This window comes from Cibotium barometz, chromosome 5 (genome assembly GCF_041138505.1).
Source record: "Cibotium barometz isolate CiBa-2024 chromosome 5, ASM4113850v1, whole genome shotgun sequence".
NCBI lineage: Eukaryota > Viridiplantae > Streptophyta > Polypodiopsida > Cyatheales > Cibotiaceae > Cibotium > Cibotium barometz.
Window position 1 is genome coordinate 21,147,824 of NC_141050.1, and position 20,544 is coordinate 21,168,367.

Here is a 20,544-nt window from a genome sequence, read left to right on the forward strand (position 1 = left end):
TTTCATAAAATATGATAATCGATTGAAAGTAAAAAGAAAATTCTCTTTCCAAATTACATTTTCCTCTTCAACCCAAGGTGAGAAGAGGAGATTAATGTTACGTTCACTGAAGAGAAATTTCCCAAACATTGAGATGAGCCAAGTTTTCTTAACAAAAATCTAAGCGGTTCACTTTTGACACAATTAAAAGACTGCAAATTGAACTTGACTGATAGGGAAAGCTTGCAAAGGAGAGTAAGAAAACAAGATCCCCAAACTCTTTTTTTTTTTTTTAGATCCCGAGTCCCGACCCCCAAGGCTAGGCTGCTACCTCGCCTTAGGCGAAATTCAAGAAGAAGAAGCCCCATGGGAATTGCCACTACCAACACAAACAACTTGAATTTTTGCTTATTCAATCAACTGACATTTGAAAGATTTGTTGAGCTTTAATTATTCATGAAAGATATGTTGAGCTTTACATAACCAGATGATACATCTCGTAAAGCAAAACCATGGCCGCGGACCTGATGGAGACATATGAGTCTACTACCCGAATCCTGCAAGCAACCAAGCAGATCGAGCGTCAGGCCATCCTCCATGTCGATGCACAAATTAAGCAGCAATAACAATAGCTAAAGCACAGGCTAAGTACTCACCGGCGCACTTGGGCCCGGGGGGCACTTGGAGCTTGCAGCCTTTGAGGACGTTGGAGATGGTGTCCTTTTTAACGAGGCCTCTGACGTTCGACGGGATGCTGCTGCAAAGGCACGGCAGCGATATCGACCTGATGACGCTGCAGCACTGGCTTTCGGACGAAGGCACGGGCGGGTTCGAGCCCAGCACGTACTGCTGGCAGCTGGACGTCAATGGCCCTACTATGTTGGAGGGGCACGGCGCCGCTGCAGCACCCCATGAGCCCCACGACGCCTCAAGAAGCAGAAGCGAGAACAAAAGCAGGCAACAGCGCTGCATGATCCCCTCCATTAGCCCCTCTCTCTCTCTCTCTCTCTCTCTCTCTCTCTCTGTGTGGATGTGTTGGGAATAACCCCGTGCGCTGTTGGACTGCGTGTAGATCGCAATACCCAGCCCTTGCCCTCTCCCTTTATATTGAAAGGCTGGCAAACCATTCATGGCGGTGGCCAGTGGCTCTCCATTGCCGCTGGCGACGTGACTAGTAGTGTGGTGTGACTGGCACCGTGGTAGATAGCTCAGCGCACTGCAGGAGTGCTCACTGCTGTGAATGGTACTACTGTCACCTGTGCACACTCGGCCACTAAAGCACTGGAGCGTCTAAAATTTTGAATTACTGGCTGTGCACCGCCGTCCGGCCTCTGCCTCGCTGCAGCCTTTGAAGGCATGTCCCCTGTCATCAGTGTCAGAAATAAACGCTTTTTCAAATAAAGGCAGCTTATATTAAGATATATTAAGAAGTTAGAGGAGGCAGTTACAAGAAATAGAGTGCTTTAATAAGCATCACATCCTTGGAGATGACAGATTCTTTCATCTTCAAGAGGTCCTGAATTTTCTGTATCACCTGGTCCACTTGCCTTCGTTTAGCGTTCTTATGCAAACGAAGAAGTTTGTTGTCCAGATCTTTCAACCATCTTTGTATGAATCTTTCACCTGCATGTATCAAGTTCTCTTTCAACCTGAAGTTGTTAGTAGGCATACTATTAAAAATGGAATCAAGTCTATGTAACCACAAGCACCATAACATTTGAGTTCTCAAGATAGCCCACAGTTCCAAAGTGCAACCAATGCCTACTCCAAGTAACATGTTTTTCCAGCCAAGGGTGTAGCCATTCCATAACTGAATGCATTTGGCTAATGTCTCGAAGCATTCCTTTGCAATAGGGCAGTGCATGAATATGTGTAGGTCATCCTCAGCCTCCTTGCATCTGTGGCACTTCTCATCCCCAATATTAAGTATGAGGGCTTTAAGCTAAGTCCAAATAGCTCTGAGCATAATCAACCAAGCTAGGCATGCTTTTTTTGGTTCCACATATTTATTCCATAACTTACCAAATAGAAAATACCATTGTGTTCTGTCCAGAAGGATTCCCATCTCTTGTTTAAAGTGCAATGGATACGAACAGTCCCCTGTTTGGGGGGGATAGGAAGCATGCCCTTTTGACTCTTCCATTATTGGAAAGCTTTGTGAACTAGCATATCTTTAATCGATAGCAGCCAGGTGTCTGATTGGTGCCATAAGCTTATTCTTGTCCCAATAAGGTCTAATTCTGTATATGTGACATTATAGTCTCTGATCAAATTAGCTCTGGACATCCAAGAATTGATGTCTCTGTCCCAGATATCCCACCAGCCAACAGATTCCTTTCCTGTGCATCCTCAAAGCCGCTTCAGCCTGGGCATTATCAATTGGGGGGGGAGGGGAATGCTTGGCCACCACCAGATGGAGTCTCTCCTATTTATACCCCATGGTAGCTAGGTTTCTCATCAGAAAGGATAAGGTCAGTCATAACAACATTCCAAGCCGACCAAAGCGAATAGACTAGCTGGCTGCCAACCGGTTTCACCATGAATTTGCTTGCCATAATTGTGTGAGCAGGAGGAGGTTCTTCCACTTAGGGAATTGTTTGAGCTGGAATTAATCAAGATTTCTAGTGTGATCAACCACGCCCAGTCTTCAGAGGGGTAGAGAAAGCTTCTCAACATCCATTTGGCAGCCAATCTATTAGCTAGGTTGGACACATCTTTGATACCAAGGCCCCCTTTACCTGTTTCCAAACAGCACCATTCCCACCTGACTTTAGGGATTTTCCTAATCCAAGGGTCCCCTCCCCATAGATAGTTCTTGCATAACCTTAATTGCAATAAATCAGATTCTTGAGGTCTCCAACAGCTGAGAAAGTAGATGTGATAGAAGGGATAATGAAATGGTTGATTACCATCTTTATGCCCCCAGGTTCAGATGCATTTTCTGCCATCTGGTCAGTTTCCCTTCCACCTTATTTAACACCCATAGCCATCTTTGCTTTTAAGGGTGACCTTGAAGCCCATGGGAATGCCCAATAATCTGAAAATCACTCCCTCTTCCATGACCTTGCAACCAGCTTGGATCAGCCAATCAGGAGGCTTATCTCAATGAGAGTCCTGATACTTGTTTTCTTATGGTTAATAAAACTGATCCAGAAGCCCTGCAAATAAATGTCCAAGCATTCCCAAAAGCACCTACTGCTTAGCTCATTATTAGCAACCATAGCATTAGTATCATCAGCAAACATTTGGGTGCATAACTGCTTATTGTTGGAAAGAGAGATGCCATTCATTTCCCCTTTGTCTTTCCTATCATTAATCAACCAGTTTAGACCATCTGCAGCAAAATAGCATAGAGGAGGGGTGCTAGAGGGCAGCCTTGTCTGATAGATTTGGTAAGGGAGAAAGCACCAGAAAGCACTCCATTGACATTCACCCTAGCAGCGGCATTTCCAAAAAGAGTACTCACCATCTGGATGAAATGCTGACCTACACCCATATGTTTAAGGGATTCTAGTACATAATGCCAACTGAGCCTATCATAGGCTTTATCAAAGTTAATTTTGAAAAAGATGTAGTCCTGTTCAGATTCTTCTGCATACTCCATGCCCTCCCACAAGGTGATAATGGCATCTAGAATGTACCTTCCTTTGATGAATCCCTTCTTCTGCTCCTGTCTGATCCAATTCTTCCACTGACTGGACAGCAGAGAGCTAAGGCCTTAGCGAGTATTTGTATGCACAGTTTAACATGGTAATAGGCCTCTAATTGCTCAAATTATTCTTCTCCCCTTTCTTATGGATAAGTTGTATCCAACCCTCATTGATTGAGAGGGGCAACGCCCCAAAAGAGATAGCCTCCTGTCACACCGCTAGTAAGGGAAACAACAAAATATCCTTAAAGGCCTTGTAGAATTCAGCGAGCATGCCATCAACACCTAGGCTTTTCCTCACCTTTAGGTAGTCTATGCCCTTACCAATCTCCTCTTTGGAGATATTGTTTTCTAGCTCTTTAGCTAGTGTGTTAGGAATGGTTGGCTTCTTGGCCAATCCTATGAGGTCAATGCATTTGAGTTGGTCCTTGGTCACCCCTCCCCCGTTACTAAATATGTTATTAAAGTGCTTGAAGACTCTTATTCTATTCTCTTCCTCTCAGAGGGGTTACCCGGATTGTTAGGGTCATGCAATGTAGGTATTGCATCCTTACATTGTTTGACTTTCAGCATTTTGAACATCTCAAGAGTGGGTAACTCAGCTTTCCCAGCCCACCAATCTCTAAAGAATAGGAGGGCCTGCTTCTGGGATAACTCCTCTTCTCTCCTAATTTCAGCCCTAGTACTAAGAACAGGTTCTTGAATTATAGGGTCTTCCTTGTTGGCTATCACTTCCAACTCTTTTAGTTTCAGATACAGCAAGTCTCTTTCGTTTTTCCTGATTCTGGTTACCTCTTTCCTGATGCATATCAATGGGCTTGGGTAGATTTGATGGCCAAACTCCATGTTTGCAGGGGTGAGACCACAGCTGAGGAATTTAGTTCAGATTCTTTTGACTTCCTCCTGCACAATAGGCATTTTAAATAGGGCTAGATCCATGTGGAACCACTGATTAGAGACCTTTTTGTCATGGTTGTCCAACACTAATATAATGGGGTAGTGATCTGAGAGGTAAGGCAGCTTATATTAAGATATATTAAGAAGTTAGAGGAGGCAGTTACAACAAAGAGAGTGCTTCAATAAGCATCACATCCTTGGAGATGACAGATTCTTTCCTGAATTTTTTGTATCACCTGATCCACTTGCCTTCGTTTAGCGTTCTAAACGAAGAAGTTTGTTGACCAGATCTTTCAACCGTCTTTGTATGAATCTTTCACCTGCATGTATCAAGTTCTCTTTCAACCTGAAGTTGTTAGTAGGCATATTGTTAAAAATGGAATCAAGTCTATGTAACCACAAGCACCGTAACAATTGAGTTCTCAAGACAGCCCACAGTTCCAAAGTGCAACTAATGCCTACTCCAAGTAACATGTTTTTCCAGCCAAGGGTGTAGCCATTCCATAACTGAATGCATTTGGCCAATGTCTCGAAGCATTCCTTTGCAATAGGGCAATGCATGAATATGTGTAGGTCATCCTTAGTCTCCTTGCATCTGTGGCACTTCTCATCCCCAATATTAAGTGTGAGGGCTTTAATCTAAGTCCAAATAGCTCTGAGCATAATCAACCAAGCTAGGCATGCTTTTTTTGGTTAATCCACATATTTATTCCATAACTTACCAAACACAAAATACCATTGTGTTCTGTCCAGAAGGATTCCCATCTCTTGTTTAAAGTGCAATGGATACGAGCAGTCCCCTGTTTGGGGGGATAGGAAGCATGCCCTTTTGACTCTCCATTGGAAAGCTTTGTGAACTAGCATATCTTTAATCGATAGGCAGCCAGGTGTCTGATTGGTGCCATAAGCTTATTCTTCTCCCAATAAGGTCTAATTCTACATATGTGACATTATAGTCTCTAATCAAATTAGCTCTGGACATCCAAGAATTGATGTCTCTATCCCAGATATCCCACCAGTAGAGCAGCAAATTCCTTTCCTGTGCATCCTCAAAGCCGCTTCAGCCTGGGCATTATCAATTGGGGGGAGGGGAATGCTTGGCCACCAAATGGAGTCTCTCCCATGTATACCCCACGTGTAGCTAGGTTTCTCATCAGAAAGGATAAGGTCAGTCGTAAACAACATTCCAAGCCGACCAAAGCAAATAGACTAGCTGGCTGCCAACCGGTTTCACCATGAATTTGCTTGCCATAATTGTGATGAGCAGGAGGAGGTTCTTCCACTTAGGGAATTGTTTGAGCTGGATCAACCAATCAGGAGGCTTATCAATGAGAGTCTTGATACCTGTTTTCTTATGGTTAATAAAACTGATCCAGAAGCCCTGCAAATAAATGTCCAAGCATTCCCAGAAGCACCTACTGCTTAGCTCATTATTAGCAACCATAGCATTAGTATCATCAGCAAACATTTGGGTGCATAACTGCTTATTGTTGGAAAGAGAGATGCCATTCATTTCCCCTTTGTCTATCCTATCATTAATCAACCAGTTCAGACCATCTGCACAGCAATAGCATAGAGGACGGGTGCTAGAGGGCAGCCTTGTCGTCTGATAGATTTGGTAAGGGAGAAAGCACTCCATTGACATTCACCCTAGCAGCGGCATTTCCAAAAAGAGTACTCACCATCTGGATGAAATGCTGACCTGTACCCATATGTTTAAGGGATTCTAGTACATAATGCCAACTGAGCTTATCATAGGCTTTATCAAGGTTAATTTTGAAAAAGATGTAGTCCTGTTCAGATTCTTCTGCATACTCCATGCCCTCCACCCACCACAAGGTGATAATGGCATCTAGAATGTACCTTCCTTTGATGAATCCCTTCTGCTCCTGTTTAATCCGATTCTTCCGTTGTGACTGGACAACCTCAGAGCTAAGGCCTTAGTGAATATTTTGTATGCACAGTTTAACATGGTAATAGGCCTCTAATTGCTCAAATTATTCTTCTCCCCTTTCTTATGGATAAGTTGTATCCAACCCTCATTGATTGAGAGGGGCAACGCCCCAAAAGAGACAGCCTCGTGTCACACCGCCACTAAGGGAAACAACAAAATATCCTTGAAGGCCTTGTAGAATTCAGCGAGCATGCCATCAACACCTGGGCTTTTCCTCACCTCCTTTAGGCAGTCTATGCCCTTACCAATCTCCTCTTTGGAGATATTGTTTTCTAGCTCTTTAGCTAGTGTGTCAAGAATGGTTGGCTTCCTGGCCAGCCCTATGAGGTCAGTGCATTTGATTTAGTCCTTGGTCACCCCTCCCCCATTACTAAATATGTTATTAAAGTGCTTGAAGACTCTTATTCTATTCTCTTCCTCTCAGAGGGGTTACCCAGATTGTTAAGGTCATGCAATGTAGGTATTGCATCCTTACATTATTTGACTTTCAGCATTTTGAACATCTCAAGAGTGGGTAACTCAGCTTTCCCAGCCCACCAATCTCTAAAGAATAGGAGGGCCTGCTTCTGGGATAACTCCTCTTCTCTCCTAATTTCAGCCCTAGTACTAAGAACAGGTTCTTGAATTATAGGGTCTTCCTTGTTGGCTATCACTTCCAACTCTTTTAGTTTCAGATACAGCAAGTGTCTTTCGTTTTTCCTGATTCTAGTTACCTCTTTCCTGATGCATATCAATAGGGCTTGGGTAGATTTGATGGCCAAACTCCATGTCCTTGCAGGGGTGAGACCACAGCTGAAGATTTTAGTTCAGATTGTTTTGACTTCCTCCTGCACAATAGGCATTTTAAATAGGGCTAGATCCATGTGGAACCACTGATTAGAGACCTTTTTGTCATGGTTGTCCAACACTAATATAATGGGGTAGTGATCTGAGAGAGGTAAGTAGAGACATCAGTTCTACATTCACATCTGATGTAGGAGTTACCCACAGTATATCCTCTGTCCAATCTAGCTTTCCTGGTCAAGTCCCCATGGGCATAATTTTGCCACATGTATTCACCAATATTTCCTACGTGTCACATAGCCCAAAGTGGTCAGCAGTGCGCTGCCAGGCTTGGAGCTCAGCCCCTTTTATGACTTGACCCAAACCTCTTAGCCTTTCATTTTTGGATTCCACCATATTGAAATCCCCCATTAGGATGATAGGATCAGGAACACTTCTCAAGGTTCTGATTCTGATAGCTTGAGCACCTCTCGCAAAAAATACCAATGAAGGAGAAGGTGGTCATTTCAAATGCAGCCCACTGAGATCATACGTATTAATCCTCACGTCCTTCAGCTCATTCTGATGGTCCACATGCATGCCCACAACCACTCCTCCAGAGCCCTAAGAGTGGGTTGTGTAGATCCAGATGTGCTTTTTAGAAATGTTGAGCAACCTTTTTTTCAAGCTCATCCCCACTCACTTTGACTTCAGTTAGAGCTATGAAGTCAAATCTACCTTGTTTCCTCAGCCATTGTTTCACTTGTTGGATTTCTGAAAGGTCAGTCAGCCCCTTAACATTCAGAGTGGTGCATCTCATTTGCCTTTTTTCTAAGTTCATTCAATCCACGCCTCTCGACAGATCCAAAAATCTGCCGGTCGAAACTAACCAAATGGACCATGATGAGCAAGACAGGGCTGATCAGTCTCTGTTTTTGATATAGAAAATGGTATTCCCAAAGAAATGGAGATAGTTAAGGAATTGAAGAATGCATGCTCAAGTTAGATCCACCACACCTCAAGCTGCCTCCTAGAAATAAACGCTTCATTAGGGGGTATTCGAACATGTTTTGGGCCTTTTGCTAATGAAAGTAATTAGCAACCAATAGGAATAGAGGATTGTGCACATTTGGTCTCCTTTGAATATAGGGAGGGAGCCTAGGTTGTAGGGAGGGGGACTAGGCTTTCAGTACTAATAATTATACTTGTCCCTTTAGAAAAGTAGGGGGTTTAGGGTAGGTATGGTCCCACCATTTTTGTGGCTCAAAAAATCCTTAAAATTTTGAAATTTTTTAGATTCCCCCAAAACTCACTTTTCCCCCCAAAAACCCATCTCAAATTTCATTGTAGTCAAAAATTTCATTTTCAAGTCTGCTTTCCCTCTTGAACATCCAAATTAAACTCTTCCTCCCTTCCTCTTCCATCTCTTTAATATCCATCAAGCTCGAAACCCTTATCTGCATAGCATCTTCGCGTTTTCTTTCTCTAACTCATTTGCCCAACCCTAATCTTACTACTATAGCTTCATAATTGATATGGCTGCACCATGAAGAAGACCAAAAGATGAGATTGAGGAGATCTCACTGTACAATAAGAGGGACGATGATGGTGCTTGGGTGAGAGAGGCATTTCGCAAGGGTGCTTGGGTTTTCCTACAGCCTACTGCTATTGGTTTGCACCGAGTTCAACGACGAGATGTGATGGAGCTTCATTGTTGGAAGGGTCATTTAGAGGGATTTAAAAAAGTGAGCAATGGAGCCCTGGTGGCCATTGTACAACATGTGTACACGGCACAAGACATACATCTTCATAAACAAACTCGATTCCCATGCAACTGTAAGTATCATAGGGAAGGAAGGAGGCTTGTGATATTACGATAGCTACATCTTACATGTTTAATGATCTTATTTTTGGGTTGTATATATTTTTCTTTCTAACTTGGCAGAGGAGCAACCATTACGAAGCCTTATCATAACATTTCAAGCACTCCATGCAGACATTGGTGAGGCACTATTTTCTTGTAAAACCAGTGCAGACCTTCTTAAGGAAAAGATCTTCTTTTGCCGGCACTCCTATGTGATGCCAATGCATGACGGTGGGTTTGGTAAGCTAGAGATCATCACATCTCCTCTCCTCTCTTCTGTTGAATGGCCAACTCCTGATGCTTGGATGGTTATGGTCATGAAATCAAAGATGCTTTGTGACATACAAGGATCTTTGAAGTTTGCAAAGCCATCTCGATCTGTGGGTCACAGTTGGGTATGTCCAATTCATCTTTTTGCTAAGATGTTCAATCAATTTACTTTCTCACAAACACTTACCATGTTTGTGTGCAATAAAGTACTAGGTGATGACATGGTTACCTTGCTTGGAGAGCAGTGGACCATTGTAGAGGGGCAGCATAAGGATGATACATTCAAGTGCAAAATAGTAGAGTCTAGTGTTACATTTCTGTATCTTAAAGCTCGTGCTACCTTATACATTCGCTTTTATTTTACGAATGGTGGATGAAGAAAAATAGTAGGTGGGTTCCATTGCAAGCGGATGAACAAGTTGTTTTGCCTCTTGACATATGCTTTAAGTTACCCAATGTTGTGGTGGAAATTGGAAGGACTCCAGGCCCCTCAGGTCAAATGGCAGCAAAGGAAAGTAGAAGCCAAACTAATGGGCCCCTGTTATGAGTGCGGAGAACCCCATTAGGCTCGTGATTGTCCACATCGCCCAAGGCAAGCAGCTCGATCCAATACAACAGTACCACAGTTTTCACCAATTGAAAGATATTGTCTAGGGTGTTGTGTAGAACACTTTCCAAAGGATTGTTTGCTGAAACCACATGAGGAAGGCACCTCTCAACCAAAGGTCTCACTCAACTTTGTAGAGGTAGTTCCATTGCCACCTTCATCAGAGAATGAGGATGTCGTGCCACTTAGAGTTATGACTAGATCACAGACACGAAATGCCGAAATGTAGACTGATGAGACACCTCGAACTAGGGATGTAAAGGCAAATCTAGTGGACAAGACCCTACATTCCAATAGAAAAAGGACCACTAGGAGGAAAAAGGACCACTAGGAGGAAAAAGAACCGCAACAAGCAAACTAAGAGTGCATCCAGTAGTTCTCAAGAAGTCTCTAAACAAAACATGAAGGATCAAGTTTTTACATCCCAAGAAGTGCATGAGGAGCATCAACCTCAACCTGGGCCTAGTGCTAAACAAGATGAGGCTAGTACAACCGAGGATAGTTCTGGGGGTTTTGTTTTTGTGGATAAGGTGAACAAGACTCTAGATGCCATCATTGATGCTCATAGAAGTCGCATTGCAGCTTTATCTGAGCTACCAAAGAAGCTTCGTCAAGAATACCCAAACCCTCGTGAGGAGAAGATCAATCTAGCTGTACATCAGCAACTCATTAGGGAAGCTCAATCAATACTTGAGGGCCCACCTCCGCCTATCCTTCGGGGCCTAACCTCTCTTAAGCCAACATTAGAAACCATACCAGAAGTGTCCTCAAGTTGGGAAATGAAAAGTGAGCTAATCTCACAAGCTAGCAAGAAGTCTGCACCAATTGACACCCCATTGAAAGAAGGCATTCTGCCACCACCTAGTCTTGCCTTCCCATGCAATGATGAAGTTATTGATGCTAACGAGGACATGGAAAATGAGATGTGGGCAGCAGTTCATGAGAAAGTTAATGAGAATATGTCCTCTATTATTTCACCTCCATTCTCTGAGGTGGATTTTACCAGGGGCACAGAAAACAACTTTAGACGCCCAAGCATCCAGGAGGAAGTTCAAACAATTGTTTCTCCTAGAAGTAAGCATACAATGAAAACCTTACCATCTTATTTGGGAGAATATGAGAACTGTTCTCAAACCTTGAGGATACCCTCCATGCATAGAAGGTTGACAAAGGAGATGGATATGGGTATTGTGCAATCTATTTTGTCAGCACCAGTGGCTTGTACCTTACCTTTGCTTGATTTGATAAAGCTTCGACCTGAGTTGTGGAATGATATTGCCACATGTTTGTCAGAGCAGGTATTGCTACAAAAGGGTCACCATCATTGTACTATACACCCTGAGACAAAGCATGTTATGCCAGTTCCTATCAACAAAGTAGGAAAATTTTGTGAGGACGATCGGGGAAATGCTACCCTCCCATTAGAAGTGCGAAAAGTAGCTTCAACTGCAATACTTGATAGTGGTGCAGGAGTGGGCATTGTGACAAGGTCCATTTGGGAAAAGTGGGTCAAACCAGCTATTAGGAGTACCAGGATGCGCTTGCAGCTAGCAGATGGAAGCTTAGAACATCCCATTGGGCTGCTAGAGAACATATTGGTCATCACATGTGGGATTGAATATGAGCACACATTTGCAGTAGTGGATTTTGGAAAGCATGCAAACTATGAAGTGATATTGGGTAGACCATTCATGCAACAATTTCAAATGATTCAAGATTGGGGATACAATTATTTGTACCTCCGACATGATTCTGTCATCACAAGGGTCAACCTAAAGAATCACTCATATCGTGATGTAACAAGGTCTCCAATAGATGAGTTTGATTCTGCTTCATCTGAGGGCTCAAGAGTTACATTGTCAGATGGGCGAGAAGATCTGTGGATGTGTGGAGCCTCATGTAAGGATTTCAACACTGAGAGACTTAAGGGTAATCAAAGTGTATCAGATGAGGCATACATTCCACAACCCTTTCCTGAGCACTTAATTGATCCCCTAGAATGGAGTCATGTCCTTGCAACATTATCGACATGTGCTTTACCTAAGCCAATTCAATTTTGTGACTCAGATGGATATGACATTATTCCTATACGAATGGTACAACCACGTGACCTTCTAGATGATTTGTACTATGGGGATGCATCCACAACAACACTGCATGTAGAGGAAGTCTCAGTGGAGGATTTAACACTCGAATATGCTAATGATGCTGATAAGGAAGATGGATGGGACTCTGATTTTGATGATGATGTGATAATCCCCGAGGAAGAGTTAGGAAAGGCACACCTACTCTTGAGAGGAAGGGAGGTTCAAGTAGAGATCCCTCGAAGCCGACCTAAATGTAAATGCTGTAAGAGCCATAAGAGAATCCGTAAACAAGATGAGAGGGAACGATGTGAGAGAATACAAAAAGAAGACGAGGAGTTTAAGAATGAACACTCTCGACCACCACCTCACTTCTCAGGAAAGAATGGATATCTATACTATGTCCAAGCACGTGAGAGAATACAAAAAGAAGACGAGGAGTTTAAGAATGAACACTCTCGACCACCACCTCACTTCTCAGGAAAGAATGGATATCTATACTATGTCCAAGCACATGTCCAAGCACAAGATAGTATCAAAGACCAAGTAAAACGATCAGATGGATTCCAACCAGGAGAAAAGCTAAAAACTATTAGCAAAAATTGCAAAAAAACGAAGAAACCAAAACCAAAACTCAAGTCTCAAACCGATTCAAAAGAGAGTGTCGGAAGTGCAAAGATAACAGTTGAACAAAAAACTCTAATGCAAGATTGCAAAAGAGAGCTCAAAACCGCATGGTCTTCAATTAGTGATGACTCAAGTGGACAAGAACAATGTCTCAATGTTCCCCCTGTTGAAAGAACGGTAGAGGAGGAGGAGACACACACACAGGAGCAAACCCTAATGTATATTGCAAACCCTAACCATAGAGGGAAGCCATGTCCACTCTCACACAAAGCATAATACACTAATCCATAATCCACACAACACTCAATGAGTTGTGTCCACACTCTACTAACCCTAGCTAATGTCCACACACTATGACCAGCTGGACACGCGGTCATTTATGTCACACACATGTTCCTACCTAATCTGCCAGCACATAGCATAGCTGGCTCACACTGACATCGAGCTTGAATCTCAACAGCCCCTCTCAAGCTCATGATGTACTGCTGATGAAGATGTAGATGAGCTTGGGATATCAAGACTCTCAACACTCCCCCTCAAGCTCATCCCATGTACTCCCAACATAGTCCGGAAGTACTCAAACTTCTCCCTGCTAAGTGGCTTTGTAAAGATATCAGCCACCTGCTCATCAGTCTTCACATACTGAAGATCAACTGAACCATCGAGCACCTTTTCTCTGACAAAGTGATAATGGACCTCTATGTGTTTGGTCCTCGCATGAAACACTGGATTCTTTGCCAACTGTATACTGCTCATGTTGTCACAATGAATGACAACTTTCCCATCAAGAGGCTCACATAAATCTGCCAAGAGACTCTTTAACCATATAGCCTCACAAGTAGCAATGGCTGCTCCTCTGTACTCAGCCTCTGTACTGGACAAAGCAACTGTAGGTTGCTTTTTGCTACTCCAACTCACCACAGCACTTCCAAGTGTAAAAGCATATCCACTAGTAGACCTCCTGTCATATGCGCTACCTGCCCAATCAGCATCTGTGTAGCCATGTATGTCCAAGCTTTTACCACCCTCATAAAATAGACCATAATGTGCTGTGGTCTTCACATATCTCATGATGCGTCTCATTGCATCCAAATGTGGTTTCCTGGGGCTCTGCATAAACTGGCTGACTAGCCCCACTGCATAACTCAAATCCGGGCGTGTGATAGTCATATATATGAGACTACCAACCATCTTCCTGTACATCGAAGGATCATCCAATTCCTCGCCATAATCAGCCCGCAACTTCACATTTTGCTCCAATGGTGTACTCATAGGCTTACACCCTGTCATGCCATACTTTGCCAACATATCCAATGCATATTGGCGCTGTACTAACCAAGTACCTGCATGATCTTTCACCACTTCAATTCCAAGGAAGTATCTCAACTCACCAAGATCTTTCATGTCAAATTGCTCACTCAAAGCTTTCTTTACATGCATCACATCTGCACCATGATCACCTGTGATAATCAAGTCATCCACATAGATGACTAGTAAAACAATCCCATGCTGTGTCTTCTTCACATAGAGTGAAGAATCTGCTGTAGAAATCTGAAAACCAAGTGAGATAAGATATCTGCTCATCTTATCACTCCAAGCACGTGGTGCTTGCTTCAGACCATATAATGCCTTTTTTAACCTGCATACGTGAGTAGGATATCTAGGGTGTACATACCCTTCTGGCTGTGCCATGTATACTTCCTCTTGTAGATCTCCATTCAGAAATGCATTCTTGACATCCATCTGATGCATTTCCCAGCCATTAGCTGCAGCCATAGCAATGACTGCTCTCACTGTGCCCATCTTAGCCACTGGACTAAACGTCTCATCATAATCCAATCCTTGGGTCTGTGCATAACCCTTTGCTACCAATCTTGCTTTATGTCTCTCAATAGAACCATCAGATTTGCACTTTACTTTGTAAACCCATTTACATCCAATAACATTCTTGTCCTTTGGTAGTGCAACCAAGTCCCATGTATCATTATGGACCAATGCGTCCATCTCCACATCCATTGCTTTTTCCCATACATGCTCTCCAACAGCCTCTGTATAGCATGTAGGTTCCACATGCTTCACCATAGATGTCATATATGCATAGTGCATAGCAAAATCTCTATATGTCAATCTGTCAACAGGATATCTGACTCTCTGGGATCTCCGCAATGCCTGCAGGTCACTCTATACACCTGTAACTCTAGCATGTGGTGGCACATATCTGTCCTGCCTCGCACCAGGTGTGCGTAAAACAGGTATGCCAAGCTCCTCATCCAAACTTTCAGAACTGGATGACTCATATCCTGTGATTCCAATTCCTTCGACTTTCTTTTTGCCTTTATCCATAGCACTACTCCCAGTGCTTACACTCTCATGCCTCAAACGTCCTGACCATGGACGTACACTGCTACTCTCAGCTTCTGCTGCTGGCCCAGACATAGTAGTAGAACTAGAACTTACTTGTGGTGGCAAGTTCACATGTACATCAGCCTCAAGTGACTCAATAACACCCTCATCTTTTGCTTTATACCAACTAGCAAGCTCATCAAACACCACATCACGTGAGATGACCACTTGTCTAGTTTGAGGGTTATAACATTTGTAGGCCTTTCGATCCTGTGCATATCCAACAAATACACATTTCTCTGCCTTAGGATCCAACTTCCTTCTTCTTTCATCAGGCACATGTACATAAGCTATGCATCCACCAAAAACTTTAAGATGTCCAATGTCTGGCCTGTAACCTGTAAGCCGCATCTCTAGCGTGCTTCCATGAATGGCTGCTGTAGGTGTTTTGTTTAATATATAAACTGCAGTAGCACATGCTTCTGCCCAATAGTAATCTGGCATGCTCTTTTCATTAAGCATTGCCCTTGCCACTTCACATATGACTCTATTCTTTCTCTCAGCTACACCATTCTGCTGAGGTGTATACCTGCAAGTCAATTGTCTCCTTATTCCATGCTTCCTCAAGAAATGCTCAAAAGCTTTTGAAGTGTATTCACCACCTCCATCTGTCCTCAGACATTTAATCCAACAGCCATACTGCTTTTCTGCAAAAGCTTTGAAATCCATGAATTTTTCCAACACTTCACTCTTCTCTTTGAGAAAGTATATCCATGTCATCCTGCTGAAATCATCTATAAATGTAACATAGTATAAACTGCCTTTGATAGATGGGTTTTGTGCAGGACCCCATACATCACTGTGTACTATCTCAAGTGGCCTGTTACTCATATTTCCTTCTCTAGGAAACCTCAACCTTGCCTGCTTCCCAAACTGACAGGCTTCACAAACATGCATATGTCCATCATATTTGAACCTAGGCAATCCATTGACAATGCCTCTTGTTTGCATGTTCTTTAATCTCTGTATATTTACATGGCCAATCCTCTTGTGCCACATATCAATGTCCTGTACCACATTCCTGCTCTTTGAGAACATGGCTGATTTTAGCTCAGGAATTCCAGCATCCCAGCTTAAACAGTCTTCCTTCTTTCTTGCCTTTAGCAATCACTCTACATCCATGTTTGAAGTCTTCAACGAAGCATCCATGCTCATTGAAGCGAACCTGTAATCCCTGTTCTACCATTTGACCAACTGAGGCCAAGCTTTTAGTGATTGAAGGCACATACAGCACATCTGACATAGACTTTGTCTGACCATTATGCATGACCAATGGTACACTTCCAACATGTGTAATGACATGCTGGGTATCATCACCTGTTTCCACATAGCCTTTGACATCCATTGGCTTCATGTGCTCAAACCATTCACCATGACATGTCATATGGTTTGATGCTCCTGAGTCCATGTACCATGTATCATCATTCTCAGCACTTGTTGTCATAGAACCCACAACATGCTTCATGGCAAACAAATGATTTGCAGTTCCATCATTGCTACTTGTTGATGCATAGTTACCACCATGTTGTGCATAGTTTCCACCATAATGACCACCACGTTGTGCTCTTCCCCCTCTCAAATCATTCTGTTTGCGGAAACAATCTCTCGCCATATGACCATATTTGCCACAATAATGGCATTCCACATCTTGCATAGAATTTTGTTGGCCTTGCCAACGTCCTCGACCACGGGGGGTACCTCTGCCTCGCTGAGGGGTATATCCACGACCACCTCGAGCACCATATGAAGGCTGAAAATTCTGTTGTGGAGGCCTATCCTGCCATCCACGACCATTACCACCACGTCCACGTGATGCAAATCTCCCCCTGCCTCTAAAGCCTCTCTGCGAGTAGAAAGCCTGATTTCTGCCATCATCATGGCTAGTAGATGCATCCAGAAATGAATCACTGAGTTTGATTTCCTCAACCAACAAGAGTGAAACCAACTCATCGAAGTCAGGTAAACCTGTACTCCTCACTGAGATAGATGTATCAAAAGATTTGTATTCCTTGCCAAGACCACGCAAGGTAATATCCACCAAATCATCATCAGGCATGGGGGCATTTATTGTGGCCAATGCATCTGCAAACTTCTTGATTTCTTGCACATAATCATGTATGCTCCTTTTATTCCTTTTCACATTGTGTATCTGCTGTCGCAATTGAGACTTGCGAGCACTCGTATCTGTATCAAACATCTTGACCAAAGTATCCCATGCATCTTTGGGATTCTCAGCATCCTGAATGTGTATGAGCATAGCATCAGATATACATATAGACAAATAATGCAGCACTTTGAATGCTCTCTCTGACCATTGCTTATGAGCAATAAGCTGCTGCTGTGTAGGTTGCCGAGGTAGCTCAGGCTCTGGCTCAGCACCTGTAATGGGATTCCAAAATCCTTTCCCTTTCAAGAAACTCTTTATCCTGTACTTCCATGCCTGGAAGTTCTTCCTTTCCAGCTTTTCACCAACAATCTGAACTGGATTGTCCGACATGTTGCTCAATGCGTACACCTTCCGCACACTTCAAATCTGTAAATGAGCCTTCCTCAGCTCAACCACACTCCAATGAATGTTCCAGATACTCCAAGATAGCCAACAAACTCCAAATTTGATGTAGGAAATCAACCTGTAATCATCCAAGATGAACTGACTCACTCAGTGCGGGATACCCTGAATTGACACGCCTTCCAAGGCTCCAAATTGCAATGTAATGGTGCAATCAAGTCTAGGCAACTTGCATTGACACCTAATGAACCTCAATGTTGAGTATCAACTCCATCTGACATGTATAATTATCAATTTTTGAAAACCCCTTTTTCTGATTTTGGAAAAACCAGAAAAACCAGAAAAACCAGTAATGATTTGGCTCTAATTTCTTCAATATTTGACCAAATTGAGCAACCAGGCATTCATTGGCTTAGCAATAGTGTCCATCAACTCCATGTAAGAGGAATTTGTCCAATTGTAAAACACCAAAGATTAATTGCTCAATTAAAATGCTCTGTTTCTCTGCAACCAGTGGACAGCCTGTTTTAATCAGCTCATTCCCAGCTCAATTAAGCATCATTGACCAAACAAATCACATAGCCCTCTTCTCCAAGGTGTAAAGCATCCAATTGCTAAGGAAGTTGTGGAAGGAACCAAGCACCCAATGAGAAATTGACCTCCTCGTAGGCAAAAAACCAGAAAAATGCTCTGTTTTCTCTGTATGGACTGCGCCGCCTGCTGTAGGGCTCTTTGGGAGAGGTTGTAATGCTATTTGATGATGTAATCAAGTCCCTAACACTCCTAGGTATGTGTGTAATCCACCAATGATTCAATTTTTGCCAAAATCTCACTCCAAATGCATCAATTTTGGGCTTCCTCTTCTCTGTTTTGTAAGAGCTCAAAAAACCAGAATTTTCACACATTCAAATGCTTCCAAAATGCTCCAAAATCACAATAGGGCTTGCATAAGAGTTGCCATTACATCTCTCATTGTCAGATACATGTTTGCTTTGCCAGATTTACATGTATTTCCACCATACATCAATGTTCCCAAGCTTTAATGGAAAGCTTCAAAAACCAGAATTTTGCTTTGCTTTGCTTTGCTCTATTTTGCTTTGCTTTTGCCTGTTTCACCTGCAATCTGCTCAAGGATGTTTAGAAGACCTTACCCGGTAGGCCAAGCTCTCAGATCTGATAAGATTCGGTGTGCTCCAAGCTTCACAGCTCCAATGGCAAGCTTCACAGCTTCTCTTCACAGCTTCTTCTTTTCCCTCTTCACTCACTCACTCATAAACCCTAATAAACAGCACAAGGCTCTGATACCATGTTGAAAGAACGGTAGAGGAGGAGGAGACACACACAGAGGAGCAAACCCTAATGTATATTGCAAACCCTAACCATAGAGGGAAGCCATGTCCACTCTCACACAAAGCATAATGCACTAATTCATAATCCACACAACACTCAATGAGTTGTGTCCACACTCTACTAACCCTAGCTAATGTCCACACACTATGACCAGCTGGACACGCGGTCATTTATGTCACACACATGTTCCTACCTAATCTGCTAGCACATAGCATAGCTGGCTCACACTGACATCGAGCTTGAATCTCAACACCCCCCAACTTCACACAGTACACTCTTCAAGATCGGAAGATTGTTCTTCAACAGCCCATGCGACAAAAGCCAAGCATGCCAGGGGTTTCATATGATGGTCCAGAAGATGCAAAAAAAAATTGATATCGCTAAGCCAGGAGAAGAGCCTCGCTATGTGTGGATTGCCACAAACTTGTCCTTAGATGAGGAGAAGTTATTAATTCAAACAATAAAGGAGTATCGCGATGTTTTTGCTTGGAGTTATAAAGACCTCAAAGGAGTTGATCCAAGCATATGTCAGCATACAATTCCATTGCGAGAGGATGCAAAGCCTTCCTAGCAACGTCCTTATACTTAAAATGAGAATTTTGCACGAAAGATAAAAGAAGAAATAGACAAGCTCTTAGAGGCAAAATTTATCTATGAGATTGAACACACTGAATGGGTCTCCCCTATTGTAGTGGTGCCCAAGAAAAATGGAAAACTTCGAGTATGTGTAAACCTCAAGAAGGTAAATGCAGCTACTGTACGTGATCATTACCCACTTCCAATCACGGATCATGTTTTGGAATGAGTTGCAGGGAAAAAGGCATATAGTTTCTTGGATGGATTCTCCGGTTACAATCAAGTGTCAATTGATCCAAAGGATCAACACAAGACAGCCTTTGCTACTGAAGACGGCATCTTTGCCTATCATGTTATGCCACTTGGTCTAACAAATGCACCTGCAACCTTTCAGCGTTAATGAGTCATGTATTCAAGGAGTACCTTAGGCTATTTCTTGAGATCTTCATGGATGATTTATGTGTGTGTTCACTCACAAGAGCGTGATGATCATATAGAACACCTCAGACTTGTGTTTCAAAAGTGTCAAGTTTATCGTATATGCTTGAATCCTGTGACAAGTGCAAATTCATGGTAAGACAAGGTAAAATTTTGGGCCATATTGTTTCTCGCAATGGGATTTCAACAGATATGGATAAAATTGATGTCATTGTCTCATTACCTCGGCCTATCAACCCTAAAGGGGTACAAATATTCATGGGACATTGTGGCTATTATCGTCGATTCATCTACATGTACGCTGTCCTAGCTAGACCATTATATGCTCTTCTTGTAAAGTTTAATTGGACTGACGAGTGCGAGGAATCCTTTGAAAAGTTGAAGCAAGCATTAGTGTCTGCACCCATCTTACGGGCACCAGATTGGAACCAAATCTTTCATGTCCATATTGATGCTTCAAACTTTGCAATTGGATGTATTTTGGCTCAATCGGGAGAACATAATAAGGATTTCCCAATCTCATATGCTAGTCGAACAATGCTGAGAAGAATTATACCACAACAGAAAGAGAAGGT

The 20,544-nt window shown here is 42.8% G+C and overlaps 1 protein-coding gene across 1 annotated transcript; it reads right to left on the reverse strand.

The window, feature by feature from the left end:
- Positions 1–400: 400 nt before the first annotated feature.
- LOC147638190 (uncharacterized) lies at positions 401–1,090 on the reverse strand. The gene is made up of 2 exons (XM_086795075.1): positions 636–1,090; positions 401–536 (listed from the first exon to the last, which is right to left on the reverse strand). The coding sequence occupies exons 1-2, from the start codon at positions 961–963 to the stop codon at positions 526–528; spliced, it is 339 nt and encodes a 112-aa protein (XP_086651201.1). The 5' UTR covers positions 964–1,090; the 3' UTR covers positions 401–525.
- Positions 1,091–20,544: the final 19,454 nt, after the last annotated feature.

Coding starts and splice junctions, on each gene's coding strand:
- LOC147638190 (XM_086795075.1), bottom strand. CDS start 963: ATGGAGGGGATCATGCAGCGCTGTTGCCTGCTTTTGTTCTCGCTTCTG.